This window comes from Pelodiscus sinensis, chromosome 7, assembly GCF_049634645.1.
Source record: "Pelodiscus sinensis isolate JC-2024 chromosome 7, ASM4963464v1, whole genome shotgun sequence".
Lineage (NCBI taxonomy): Eukaryota > Metazoa > Chordata > Testudines > Trionychidae > Pelodiscus > Pelodiscus sinensis.
The window spans coordinates 49,097,176-49,112,141 of record NC_134717.1 but is presented as its reverse complement, the minus strand read 5'-3'; the positions used below and the strand labels follow the sequence as shown (position 1 = coordinate 49,112,141).

The window sequence follows — 14,966 nt, the reverse complement described above, 5'->3', positions numbered from 1 at the left end:
GGGGGAGCAGTGGGAGCAGGGGGAGGAGGAAATGGGAAGCGGTCGAGCAGGCTCTGGAGGTGGCCTCGCAGGGCACGGCCCTGCTCCTCCAGGGCCTCCAGACTCTTCCGGCGCAGCCTCAGGTCCTCCTGGACCCAGTGGTCCTGGGTGCGGAGCTGGTGGTCCATGAACCGGAGGTGCCGCCGCTGATACTCCTCCTCGTTCCTGGCTCTCCTGCTTGCCCGGGTACGGGCAGCTGCTGCAGGCGGTGTGGTGCGCCCTGCAGGCCCAGGTGCTGCAGCTGTGGTGCAACAAGACCAGCGGTCAATTACCCCAGGGGCCCAGGTGTGTGAAACCCAGCTCCCCTCTGCAAGGCCAGGGCCCCTGCAGAATCCCCAGCTGCTGCTCCTTGTTGGGCAAGGCCCAGGCGCACGGTCCCGGGGCTCTCTCTCGCCCCAGCCCCCCATACACATAAGGAGAACACGATGGTACTCACAGGTGGACGCCTCCCCGGCCTCAGATGACGCAGGCGAGCTGCTCTGTGGGGTGCCTCGGGGGTCCCGGGTCCCGGGCAGGCTGGCGGCAGGCTCCTGGCTCTCAGAGCCCTCCTCCTCCTCCTCCGTCTCCAGGAGCGGGCCCTCTGCTCCGGGGTCAATCATGTCCCGGGGGGCAGAGACAGCATGAGCCCCCAGGAGGCGGTCCAGGGCATGGAAGTGGGGGCAGGCCTCTGGGTCGGCCCCTAGCTGGCAGGCCCAGGAGTAGCACTGCCGCAGGTCTTTCACCTTGCAGCGGACCTGCTCCCGGCTGCGCTGGTGGCCCCTGGCGGCCAGGCTGGCAGCCATGCGGCCGTAGACAGCCGCGTTTCTGTGGCTAATGCGGAGATCGTGGACATTGGAGGCTTCCCCCCAAACCTCGATGAGGTCCACGATCTCCGCACTTGACCAAGCGGGCGCCCGCCTTTTGCGCCCCCGGGCAGGCTCCTGGGAGCCGCCAGGCTGGTCCTGGGGAGCAGTGGAGGGCTGGGAGCCCTCGGGTGGCTGGCTCATCCTGTGGCAGGTGCAGGGTCTGCTGGCATGTGTGCTTGCAGCCTTGCAACTGGCACAAACTGTGTAGCCAGCCCGTGGCCCTTTAAGGGCTCTGGGGCCGGGAGGGGGGCAACAGAGTTTCCCTGGTGTTGGCCAGAGTGGCCACCAGGGAAACCTGGGAAGCCTTAGCCTCCCACTAGTTCGAATTAAGGGTCTACACAGCCCTTAATTCGAACTAGCTAGTTCGAACTAGGCTTAATCCTCGTAAAATGAGGTTTACCTAGTTCGAACTAAGCACTCCATTAGTTCGAACTTAATTCGAACTAACGGAGCGCTAGTGTAGCGCCTAGGAAAGTTAGTTCGAACTAACGTCCGTTAGTTCGAACTATGTAGTGTAGACATACCCAGGGTGTATTTCCCTACTGCACCTTTTTGGGTATAGCTTACTCCGTTTTATATGCTGGTCTTACATTGTACATAGTGTAACTGGGGAATGAGTCATAGAGGGACCAGGTGCAGAGCAGTTGTATAGCTATATGAGCAGGCTATAGTCATTTTAAACTTTACCAATTTGCCCCCTCACTTTGTCTTTGTGCACTGGTGTACCCTGTGTGTTAATTTGTGTTGTATTTATGATACCATTGCTTTTGGAACTGTTGCAAGAGCAACATAGTTTATTATTCTGATGTTTGTTTCTCACAGATCCCTGTCCCCAGTCTTATTTCATTTGCAGAGGCTCTGGAGGTTGGTTATAGCAAGTACAAAAATCCATACCACAATCTGATCCATGCAGCTGATGTTACCCAAACTGTGCATTACATAATGCTTCATACTGGCATCATGGTAAGAACTACTTCAGAATGAGAAAAGTTTCTCAAACTCACTGTTGTATTGGTATCTAAATAGGTGTTGATATGTAGGCTTAATGTCCTACATATGTCAATGATTTTAAAGGGAGCTTTCTCTGGAGATGGCCTCAAACTTGGGAACTGGTTCTGAACCTCATGTCTTTATAGAGGTTACATGAAAATCACAGGTATAGTTGCAATCGAAATTGGGGACTCAAAATCTAAGGATATGTCTACACTTGCAGCCTATTTCGGAATAGGGTTGCAAATGTCAGCATTCAGAATTGCAAATCCAGCCCGGGATTTAAATATCCCGTGCTTGATTTGCATCTTCCCGGCCGGGCACCATTTTTGAAATTTACAAGCCCGAAATAACTGCCTTCATCTACACGCGGCAGTGAAATGGGCATTCGAAATAAAGCCCTATTTCGAACTACCTGTTATGCCTCTTGCAATGAGGTTTAACAGGTAGTTCGAAATAGGGCTTTATTTCAAATGCCCATTTCACTGCCGCGTGTAGATGAGGGCAGTTATTCCGGGTTTGTAAATTTCAAAAATGGCGCCTGGCCAGGAAGATGCAAATCAATCACAGGATATTTAAATCCCAGGCTTGATTTGCAATTCTGAATGCCTACATTTGCAGCCCTATTCTGAAATAGGCTGCAAGTGTAGACATACATAACGTAAATGAGAATTTTGACAAATTTCTAATACTTGGTTTTGTTGTGTGGGCCATTCTGCAGAAAGATTTAAGCTGCATACCATAATGCGAATCTCAATCAGAATCTGAGGTTTTGGTGTGGGGCCATTTCTAGGCACTGGGAGAAGGATCAAGCCCAATGACAAAGCAAAGTTTGGTCTTAAGAGTGTAGGCAAACTTGATTTACTTTCAGAAGTATCTAAAGTATCAAGTATTTATTTCCAATACTGTAAAGTTTAACAGTAGTGCATCTTACAAAGTGCGGGTCACATTCTGCTGTCTTTTCTCAGGTAGAATTCCCACTGGTGTCACCGAGAGCGGTGACTTCAATTCTCACCCTGAGTGATTATTTACTGCATGCATGTAATTAATGAAAGACATTATTGACACTGTATACATACGAAAACTAGAAGTGCTGCAGCCTGCCAAGCAAAATTATCTTTTCTGTGTCATCAGAAAATAAAATTTCCTATTGTTGCCATTGTCCTACAATGTTTTAATGTCAGGAGTTCTGTTCATGTATTGATGACATGCACTAAGAGGCTGAATCAGGAGACTGTCCCATGGTTAGGACTCTAGCCTGGAACTCAGCATACCCAAAGCTGGCCCACAACATTTTGGCACCTGAGGCGGGGAGCTCAAATGATGCCCTCATGCCCCTTCACTGCACCAGCAGCAGACACCATTTTCTACACTCTGGGTCCTAGTGGCACCCTCCCGCCCCCAGTCTGGGACCTGAGGTGGCGGCCTCAGTTTGCCTCATGGTAAGGCCAGGCCTGAGCATACCCAGCTTCAGTTCCTTGTTCCACTTAACACTTCCTGTCAGACCTTGCACCAGTCACTTTGTCCTTCTACAGTTCAGTTCCCCATCCGTAAAATGGGAATAATATTAGTACTTCCCTTCCTTACAGGTGTGAGGAGAATAAATACATTTAGAAGATAGTGAGGTGATGAAGGCCACAAAAGTACCTTGTGTAGCTAGCTAGTGCCACGTCAGTTTGGGGAGCTTGACAGCACAATGCACAAATGTTATGTTTATCTTCTTGTGCTTCTGTCACTTCATTAACTTGTAGCCTTATTTACCTGATGAGAATGACACACTATACTGCTCCCAAGCTAATTGCTTTCACAGCATGCATCCCTTCTAGTGCCTTTTTCTACCCCACGCTTCTCTCTGATGTGTGCCTAGAATATTTTACCCACCTTTGATGTATTTCTATAACGGATGCCCACAGCAGTGGATTTATCAGTCGAGGCATGTCATTTGTAGTCTTTCTGTGTTTTCTCTAGCTTGTGGGACTGATACATAGAATGCCAAACCTTACAGAGCACTGATCATATTTTGTCCCTGTACACCTCTCTGGGCCATGGATTAAACAAGATAGAATAAAGCTAGGTTTTAGAAACCCCTGAACTTTGAATGCTTTTAACTGAAGGCATACATTTGAGCAGTGTTAGTTTTACAAATCTCCAGAGAATTGCTGTTTTCCAGTTTGCCAAAAGCCTAAGCAGTAAAAATTCTCTTTTCCCAACTGTAGTATTTATTAAATGCCTCCCCACCCCACCAAAAGAGAGAGAGAAGAAAAAAAACCCACTTATGCTATTGGACCACTAGAGTTACGGAATTAAAGAAATAAAAAATAAATCATACTAATTAGTGGAAATGAGGTAGGTTTAGAAGCTAAAATAGGAAAAGAACAACTTAAAAATTACTTAGAAAAGTTAGATGTCTTCAAATCGCCAAGGCCTGATGAAATGCAGCCTATTGGTCAACTTTAAAAAGTAATGGAATTCAGGAGAGATTCCAGAAGACTGGAAAAGGGCAAATATAGTATCCATCTAGAAAGAAAGGATATAAGAACAACCCAGGAAACTACAGATAGGTTAGCTTAACTTCTGTGCCAAGAAAGATAATGGAGCAAATAATTAAGCAATTCATCTGCAAACATCTAGAAGATAATAAGGTAATAGCATGTATTTGTAGAGAACAAATCTGGTCAAATCAATCTGATAGCTTTCTTTGATAGGGTAACAAATCTTGTAGATAAGGGGGAAGAGGTGGGTGTGGCATACCTAGACTTTAGTAAAGCGTTTGATACAGTCTCACAAAACCTTCTTATCAACAAACTAAGAAAATACAACTTAGATGGAGCTACTACAAGGTGGTTGCATAACTGTTTGGATAACTGTTCTCAGAGAGTAGTTATTACGAGTTCACAATCATGCTGGAAGGGCATAAAAGGTGGGGTTCCGCAGGGGTCTGGTTTGGGACTGGTTCTCTTCAATATCTTAGATAGTGACGTAGACATTATATTTACTGAGTTTGCAGATAATACCAAGCTGGGAGGGGTTGCAAGTGCTTTGGAGGATAGGGTCATAAATCAAAATGATCTGGACAAACTGGAGAAATAGACTGAGGTAAATAGAATAAAGTTTAATAGGAACAAATGCAATGGACTCCACTTAGGAAGGAACAATCAATTTCACACATACAGAATGGGAAGTGGTTGTCTAGGAAGGAGTACTGCAGAAAGGAATCTAGGGCTCATAGTGGACCACAAGCTAAATATGAGTCAACAGTGTGACACTTGCAAAAAAAAGCAAACATGATTCTGGGATGCATTGATAAGGATGTTGTGAACAAGACACGAGAAGTCATTTTTCAGCTCTACTCTGCACTGATTTGGCCTTCGTGTTGTGTATTAGTCTCTGAGTATTGAGTATTGTGTCCATTTCTGGGCACCACATTTCAAGGTTGATGTGAAGAAATTGGAGAAGGTCAAGAGAAGAGCAACAAAAATGATTAACGGTCTAGAAAACATGACCTATGAGGTAAGACTGAAAGAAATGGGCTTGTTTAGTTTAGAAAAGAGGTGATAGAGAGGGGACATAATAGCAGTTTTCAAGTATCTAAAAGGGTGTTACAAAGAGGAGGAAGAAAAAATTGTTCTCCTAGGCCTCTGATGATAGAACAAGAAGCAATGGGCTTAAACTGCAGCAAGGGAGGTTTAGGATGGACATTAGGAAAAACTCCCTAATTGTGAGTGTGTTTAAACAGTGGAATAAATTACCTAGGGAGGTTATAAAATCTCCATCACTGGAGATAAGTAAGTGCAATTTGGATAGACATCTATCAGGTATGATCTAGATGGTACCTGGTACTGCCCTAAAGACAGATGACTGGACTTGATGTTCTCTTGAGATACCTTCCAGTTCTAGTGTTCTATGATTCTAAGATTAATTCACCCAGAGTAAACATACAATGGAATCTGTTATCCAAAACTTTCAGATAATAAGAGAAGCTGCTATCTTAATCCAGTCCTTGGACTCATAGGGTATGTCTACACTTGCACTTTTTTTTTGAGAAAGGGATGCAAATGAAGACATTCAAAATTGCAAATGAAGACGTGATTTAAATATCTCACGCTTCATTTGCATAATTGCATTATGGTGCTATTTTGAAATAGTGCTATTTTTAAAAAAAATGCAGAGTAGATGCAGTTATTTCGGGAGAAGGCCCTTCCCTCGAAATAACTCTTTAACAGTTATTTTGAGGGAAGGGTGTTCTCCCGAAATAACCGTATCCGCACGATGTTTGTTATTTCGAAATAGCGCCATAACGCAATTATGCAAATGAAGCACGGGATATTTAAATCCTGGCTTCATTTGCAATTTTGAATGTCTTCATTTGCATCCCTCTCTCGAAAGAGGGTGCAAGTGTAGACATACCCTCACTGAAGATCATGGCATGGGGTAATTCTAATATCTGAAATCAGAGTCAAATAACAGATAAAAATCTCTCCCAAGCCATAATATAGCTCAAATAGCTGAATACCCATCAGAGGAAGTAAACGCTAACAAGGTCAATGTGTCACACCCAGCCAGGTGCCTATTATATATACAAAGTCAAGGATCATGGATAATGGAGAATTAGTCTCTGATCTTGTATTAAACCACCTGAACTGAAGGGTAGGCTCAATATTATCTGAAGTCTTCTGTGACTCAACTCCTGATGAGATAAGTGGGATTACAATTAGGAACCAATTAATCTGATCTCCGCCCCCCGAAACACATTCTTGTGGAATGCAGAAAATTGGATGGGAACTCTAAAGTCATACTGTGTTTTTCTTTTTAATCTTATGAACAGTGATCAAAGTGGAGAACAAATATTCTGAATCTTCTCCCACCATTAAAAGTGTAGTGACACTCAAACTTTCTTACATTTCCCACCACAACATTTTTTTAATTTTTTTGTCCCACTCCAAGCAAAGAAAAGAGAATGACTGATATAACCATCTTTCCTGTACTAATCATCACCTATCTTGTCCCATCTAGCTCATGTCTTATATTAAAACAAATGTTTGGAAGCTTTATGCTTTGTATTTCAGTCTGCTGAAGGGATCATGTATATATTATCTGAATATTTGACTGAATAACATGTGTTTAATAGCTACGATATTTGTCAGCATACAGTTCCACACAAAATTTGTCTGCAGTCCAGAGACACCTTTGCAAGAAATTCTCTACTAATTATAGAAGGATTTTCCAGAAACTATTTTGGTTTCTAAAAATTATTTGGAGAAAAGAAGCTTAAAGACGGTTTTCTTTTTAGCTTCAGTTGCTAATAATTTATTAGTTTCTATTTAGATATTCTGTTGAAAACGTTGTGGAAGTCATTCCCAGCTTTCACTCTAATTTTTAAAATACAAAATACTGTGGAGGTTTCTGCTTATAATACAGTAAAACCTGTGTTATCTGGCACACTCAGGGATTAGAGTGTTTCGGTTATCTAAAAATTCCGGTTATCTGAGGGTCCCATCAACCTAGGAAAAACCAATGGACAATAATAGTAAAACTCACATTTTTAATATTGGTAGTTTTGTAGTGTCAGGCAGTTGGTCTCACATTTCTATTTTGAATTAAAGATGATTAGTACTTCTTAAATAAAAAATTGTTAAGACAATCATGGTAAACCAATTCAGACCTGTGCCCCTGAAGATGTGACAGTATTGTGGCTACGGGCAATGCCGGTTAACAAAGTTTTCTGGTTAACAAAGTGCCGGATAACAAAGGTTACACTGTACTTTCTGTTATTCCTTAAATGTAAATCTACATAGTTTCACTGGGAGTCTCAACATTCAAATAGTCTTACTTTGTCTAAGTATATCCTCCTTTGCTGTTCTTACAAAACTAGTGAACTTTGATTGGCTGTTTTCATCCTTATGAAACAATCTGTAATACTCATACTCAGGCATCTTATGAAACAGTACTTGTATCTTCTATGACACAAACCTTGTGTGCCATAATAATAAGAGTGGGTGAGCAGGTATGTTATGTGTCAAATCCAAAGTGACCTTCAATTGAGTGCAAAATACAACATTGGTGTAATAAATTTTACATTGTATTTTGCCAAATCAGACACATGACTTTGTGAGGTTTATTTGTGGTTGTTAGTAGATTTATATTGAGATGGAATACATTTCGTGTAGACTGAGTAAATGTGTTATGCAAGACAACAGAATATATCCTGTGTCTTTAGAAAGGCATTGCTCAGAAGAGTAGCAGATAGTAAGTAAAAATATATAAAAAGTTGATAAGTATACCAAGCAGATCTCAGTTTTATACAATACTACCATTCTAATATGGCAGTATATTAACTATAGGAAGAAAAAAATACCAGTTTCAAAATTTCAGGATTGGTAAAGCCTGTGTTTAATGTTGATGTTGTACATGGAAAACCACTGTGCATTGTTAGTTTGAGAGTCAGACCTTACACTAAGTGGGAAAATACAACTGTAACTTAATACCATGTTTTATGTATAGTTTATTTCACAGGAGACAAACATTGGCAGGCTGACAAAAGACCTCATGTTCCAACCCTCTGCCAGATTTATCACACAGGCTTTTATCAAATAATAAATAATTTACTTAATTTTCTGAACATACAAGTTTTACTTTGCTGTTGTACATAAAGGGCTCACGTTGCTCCCAATGAAGTCAACAGAAGCTGAAGGATACTCTCAAAGTGTACAATGCTTTGTGATTTTCAAGATTTTATGACTCGGTAGGAAAAAAAGAGTAAGGTTTAATTAAGCTACATGTAGAAACTTTTCAATGATGTAATATCACAGTTAAGCTATTTTACAAAATGTGACTGAATTTTGCTTCTATTCACTAGCACTGGCTCACAGAACTGGAAATCTTAGCTATGATCTTTGCAGCTGCAGTCCATGATTATGAGCATACTGGGACCACAAACAATTTCCATATTCAGACAAGGTAAGCACCCTTCATCTTGTGATATCCTGTCTGAATGCAGCTGTTGCAGCATGATCTAGAATAAAGGGAGGAAAAGGAAGGCAATTTAGTGGCTTAGCTGTTTAGTGCCATTGGCTGGGGTCAAGATAATACCTTGGTACATGAAAGAGGAAAGTGAGGAATTCTTGGCATTCATTCAGCAAGAAATGCTTCACCTGACCAGCAATTTCTCAACATTAAAGTTCTGCTTCCTAAAATGTTTTGCTTCTTTGGATACTGGTGGTAGTCAGCTTTGCAACCCTTACTTACCCACGTCATCCCTGATCATGTGAGTGGCCTCTTTGGCTTCGACACAGTTAATGAAATTACTCATGTGAGCAAAGAGTGCATATGAGAATAAGGATCCCAGGATCTGGTTGCATAGCTTTGAAGTGAAATCTTCACGTTTGGCTGCTCATTGATATGCAAGGGGTCATTGCAAAATACTTGGAACATGACAAGGATGCCAGCTGTACAGAATATTTCTGATTCTTCTTCTTCTCACTATGCTTCGTACCCACTCCCTTTCTTTTTGTTATTTTGGCCTTAGTAGCTTCCTTTTAATATCCCATTTGGGTATATGTTTGAAGTAGGTCTCCCCATTCCCGCCACCCTCCTCCATATAGCTCCTTAAATGCTACTTCCCCTGCAATAGTATCACCATATCCATCTAAACTGTTACTTCAGTGTGTCATATTTGTTGTTGATATTAAGTTGCAAGATCCTTGTGACAGAGGAGGACATTTTCAAAAGCAAATGGCAATTAGGCTTCTGAAAATGGGTGATTTTTAAGGTGCCTTCCTCAGCCTATTTTGGAGAATCCCTACTGTGTTCACTAGAGTCCACTGGCAAGAGCACTGGATTGAGAGTCAGCAGCCCTGCGTTCTAGTCCATGCTCTGCTTTGCTATAGGATTTTGAAAGTCTCAAGCTTCCTCCATGTGAAATGGGGTTTATCTTACAAAAATATTTTCAGATCTACAAATGAATAGCACTGTAAGTGAAAATGTAATGCTAATGCACTAGGGAACAGGTATAAAAGGCATGCCCTGTCTTCCTTAATTTCGAAATAGGGGATGCAGGTGATGTTGAGCCTCTCATAAAAGGGCATATGAAGAAATATAATATTATGATGATTAATAATGATGATGATAATAAAAGTAATAATTTAATTGACTGAAATATATTGTTGCCAAAAGGCCTATAGAATTTAAAAGCATGTTGGGCTGCACTGAACAACTAAATTATTTCCATCACTGTATTTTTCACAATGAACAGAAGTGGTCTTCTACTCACCTCAGGCTATGCTGCCTGCCAATGGTAGGCTTTAAACTGCATAGGGGCTGCATACAGAGTAGTCAGCTGATGAATGGTTTGATAAATTAGGTGAGGAATAAATTCCATGTGGGTAGCTAAATTATTAGTGAAAGCCCCTTTCCTCTTCAACATACTGCTGCATTCACACAGTCCAGCTAAAAATAAGTTGTATCACTTCAATCAGTTGTTCTAAGTTTAAGCTGCTTTTCTATTTTAGTCTTTTGTATTTTTTTGAAGTACTGCAAAAATGGAAAATAAATTAAGCTGTGAGTTTTACAGTTAAATGCTTACTATTACATATTTGTTTTCTGATATGGCACTATCTTCCATTGTAATTGAATCTGACCCTAAAAAAGACATCTATTTGCTTATCCTCCTGTTTCTCTTGCTTCAAAGAGGCAGAAAAAATATTCTTACAGTCATGTCAAATTTCCACACTGGTTAAAACAATCATGATTAGCTATGTGGATCAAAAAGTGTGCTTCACAAAAATGCCTGATTAGCCAATCATAGCTTTTTCCCATTGTGTCATTAAAAGACTGGACATAAACATTGTTATTTAGGTAGCTTATGATTTGTTACTTAATGAACAAACTTTCCAATCCTGCTTTACTTCTGTGGTTTCCCTGATGCCATGCTATGCACAAGTGGTTAGCTTGGATTTTTTTTAATAGTACTCATTGTTTCAAAGAGTACATTCCCACCTTGTTACCCTTGGAGCTAGTAGAAGAGCTAAATCATGATAGCTACAGCACTTCAGAATAGTAGGTCACCTGTCTTCTATTATAGAGTTCTAAGTATCATGGAGGGTCTTAATAATTGACTTTTGGGGGATAATTTTGATGCCAGGTGGGCTATAAGGAACATGTCTTCCCAGCATGCCTGCCACCTCATCTACTGGGACCCAAGGAGGACACTGTTGAGATTTTATCATCCCAGTCCTGAAGGATGTTCTGACCAGGCCAGAGAGATTAACACTGTCAATTCCACAGGCTGAGGGTGTGATGTAGTGGGGGTACCTGGCTGGTTTCTATGCTGCTGGCCCTGGGGTAACCCCCACTGGCTGCCGTGGGTACCACGACCCAGCAAAACAGGATGAGTCACTATGCCAACCGGTATGGCCAGACACCCCCCATGAGGAGGAACAAAGGAAGGTGGAATGCTGCCCTGGCTGGGGGGCAGGGCTGGAAGAGAGTGGGTTAGTGGCTGGCTGGGAGCATGAAGGAGACAGCCTAGGGAAAGGGGCTGGAGTTTAGGGGCCCAGTCTCCCCCATCTCAAGGTGGCCTGAGGCATCCTAGCCCAGCCCTGTGACCAGACTACATCTGTGCTGTGCTGTAACCTGGAGTGGCAATAAACTTCCTCTATTCCACCGGCTGGTGCAGTCTGTTTGTGCCATTTCGGGGTGCAGGAGACGGGGGACCCCCAACGCACCGTCACAGAGGGTAAATCCTGAATGTCACCTGAAATGTGAGACGTAGGTTCCTGCTGTCACTTCCTCCCTCAAGTGTCATTTTTCCTTATCCCTTATTTCTTATCTTTCCTCTCTCTCTCTCTCTTTTCCTTTCTGTTTAATAATTGTTGGGCTTAGAAGGCCAAGGCTGCATGGCTGCCCTACACTCCTTTCAACTTCAGTAACAATAGGGCAGAATCAAACATACAGCAGCGTCATTAACCAGACCGCCCGACTACGCACCTCAATTCTGACATTTTCTAACTCTTGTGTGCTTAATATTCTGTGTGTGTGTGAGAGAGAGGGAGCGAGCGAGAGAGAGATTTTTCTAGTTTTGTTTTTCCATGAGTTGGAACCATGCAGGGCATGGGTTCTGAGCAGGGTGAGACTTTAGATTCACAACACAGGCTTCTGCCACTTGAGTTTACAGAGTAATTAACAGCAGCTAAAGGTTGCCATTCTCTGTGTGAGCTGGCCATTAGAGGGAGATGAGGCATGTATTTTTTCCAGAAGGTTTCAAAACTATTTGCAGACAGCAAAGGAATTCTGGGCCATATCACATTAATTACATATTACAAAGAGAAAATGATGACACATCCAAAATCTGGTCCTTGCTCTATGTAGTAGATAATATGGTGAGTATGTTTAATAGCACATTGTTTTTATTATGAGGAATTATCTGTGAGGTTTTATTTTCAGACCCCTACCCACTAAGAAGACATAAATATTACGTTAAACTAAAGAAAAAGACCCATTAGTGACAACATAACCTTTTTCTCTCTATTTTCTAACATCGGTGTCTTCTTCCCATACCTCTTTTACACCTAGGTCAGATGTGGCAATTTTGTACAATGATCGCTCTGTGCTTGAAAACCATCATGTAAGTGCTGCTTACAGACTTATGCAAGAGGAAGACATGAACATCCTGGCAAACTTAAGCAAAGATGACTGGAGGTAAGAGTTATTGGGACATTAAGATGACTACAATAAATAAAATGGGCAGGTATTCTCCTGTGCACTTCATTTTGGGTACATCTACACATTGACTTGGGGCTGGCATTTCCAGCTTGAGGACACATGCTCATGCTAACTTTCTTTGAGGTCCACTTTTGTTCCTCCATTCTAGCTCATCTCATCTGAGTATGTACCCATTCAAGACCCATACTACATACTCAGGGCAGCTAATCTGTCCTGCTGTCATGGCTTCATTCTGTTTTTAGCAAGGTGCTAACTCTGAGAGCTAGGGCAAGTATGTCTCCTCAAGTTCATACCACCAGCCTGAGGTTTAGAAATGCCTTTTGAGTTCTAGCTGAAACTGAAGAAGCCTTGGAAATGGAAGCATTTATGTGCATTGGAACTTAGTATTTAAAAAGATTATCAGAATTGGAACTGACATTTCACAATAACTTGAACCACAATATCATAAATGATAATTTTCAGGACTGCCTTGAGGTCTTCCATTATTAAGAAGATTGCAGTGGTGTGCAACAGTGCTTGCAGAGCAGACAAAACACAAGCCTCCCGTGTTTCTGTTGATATAGCTAGAAGTATCCCTAAAATGTCTAATCGGTAGCTGTGTTGTGGTATCACTGGCAGATGTGCTGCACCTGGAGAATGTTGCTTCTGTGAGTGGGGTCACTAAAGAGAGAGAGCCAAATTTTGCTCACCATTATATCTGAACAATCTATTTGTCTCATTGGACTTGCATGATGTGAGAACAGAGCTTGGCCCAGCATGCACAAAAAGCTTCAGTACTGGCCCAGACTGGAACCTTTCTGTGTAACACTTTCTTATTTGCATGTATTCTTTTATTTCCTTTTTGGCAATTGCTAGACAATTCAATTGCATGTTGCTTATTTCAGAGATGGAATATGTAAAACTGGCTTATAGACACTCAAGGTTTTAATATTTAACAATATAAGGAATTAAAACCTATTGATTTATAATCAATTAATTATCCTTAATTGTTGCAGGCCCCTTTGTACATACAGTATTTTTTTTGCTCTCTGTAACTAAGGCAGACTGCTAAATGTTTTTGATTTTTTTTCTCTCAGAGCATACAGCACTCATTCGTTATTCTTAAATTCTTTAAATGAATTCAGTTCTTGCCAAAGATCAGTAGCTCTAGAAGCTGATTTTAAACATGTGGAATGAGAGTATTATCTTACCCATGCTCCCTTTCCCAGTGTGACTTAACCTTGTTCTGGAAGCTTCTACCGTCTCTCAGATTGAAAGGATATTTCAGCCTCTGTGATCTCTCCACTTAGACTGACGCTGAATATGAAGTCTCAGAGGGGTAGTCATGTTAGTCTGTAACTTAAAAAAAATTCCTCAGAGACAAACAAATATCTATATCTATATCTATATATCATGAGCTTTCATGGGCACAACCTACTTCTTCGGATGAGTGAAGCAAAAGGGTCAGAACCTCCAAATTTAAAGAAAGGAGGAGTGGAGGAAAAAACCCCTGTCAATTGTAATGCTCGGGCTAAATGAGATGAATAGAGTGGGCTGTAAGTGTCCCATACTTAGCTTTTGATGTCATTTGGGTGTTTATTATAATGGTCCATCCAGTTCATGTCTTTGTTCAGTCCCTGGGAGGTGGTGTCAAATTTGCATATGAAAGCCAGTTCTGCAGTCTCTCTCTGTAGTTGGTTCCTGAAATTACTTTGTAAAAGAATGCCTACTTTTAAATCCATTAATGAGTGCCTGGGCAGGTTAAAATGTTGCCCCCAACAGATTCTGTGTGTTGCCATTTCGAATATCTGAGTTGTGTCCATTAATCCTTTGTCATAAAGACTGTTCAATTTAACCAAAATACATGGCAGAAGGGCATTGCTAGCACTTGATGGCTTAGATCACATTAGGGGATGTGCGGTTGAATATGAAGAAAGTGATAGTTTTTTAGGGATGTAGACTAGCTAGCAAATAACTTTCAGATACTGATGCTTTTCAGCCCCCATCAATATGGGTCATGTAGAATCTTTATGCCATTTACCTGAATACATGGAGTAAGTAACTAAACCTTTTATTTTTATTTTTTTTATATTTGAAAAAAATATTATTTTAATTTTTTTCCGGAGGGATTTTATCCTAGATAGAGGTTTGTCACGTTCATTAATATGCTATTTACATACCTATAGAGACATAGGACTAGAAATTGGTTTAGCTGTACTGTGGTCAATAAAGGACAAGGGCAAAGATGCCTCTGTGCTTCCCTTTTCCTTGGGGTCACCAAGGACTATGTAAGTCCCCAACCTAAATCAGTGCAATTTAAATACTGCCTGAATTTACACCCAGTTGCCCCCATCTGAGGCCACTCTAGCAGTCTAGGATCAATAGGGCTCAGTG

General features: G+C 41.5%; 1 protein-coding gene across 5 annotated transcripts in view; it reads left to right on the top strand.

Moving 5' to 3' along the window:
* The window catches only part of PDE1A (phosphodiesterase 1A), a 290,701-nt gene that overhangs the window by 218,380 nt on the left and 57,355 nt on the right, over window positions 1-14,966 (top strand). For all 5 annotated transcript variants that reach the window (XM_075933755.1, XM_014572868.3, XM_025183938.2 and 2 more), the window contains 3 exons: window positions 1,707-1,847; window positions 8,731-8,831; window positions 12,444-12,569. In XM_075933755.1, the coding sequence (XP_075789870.1) occupies window positions 1,707-1,847; window positions 8,731-8,831; window positions 12,444-12,569 (368 nt within the window). The remainder of the gene's footprint in view (window positions 1-1,706; window positions 1,848-8,730; window positions 8,832-12,443; window positions 12,570-14,966) is intronic.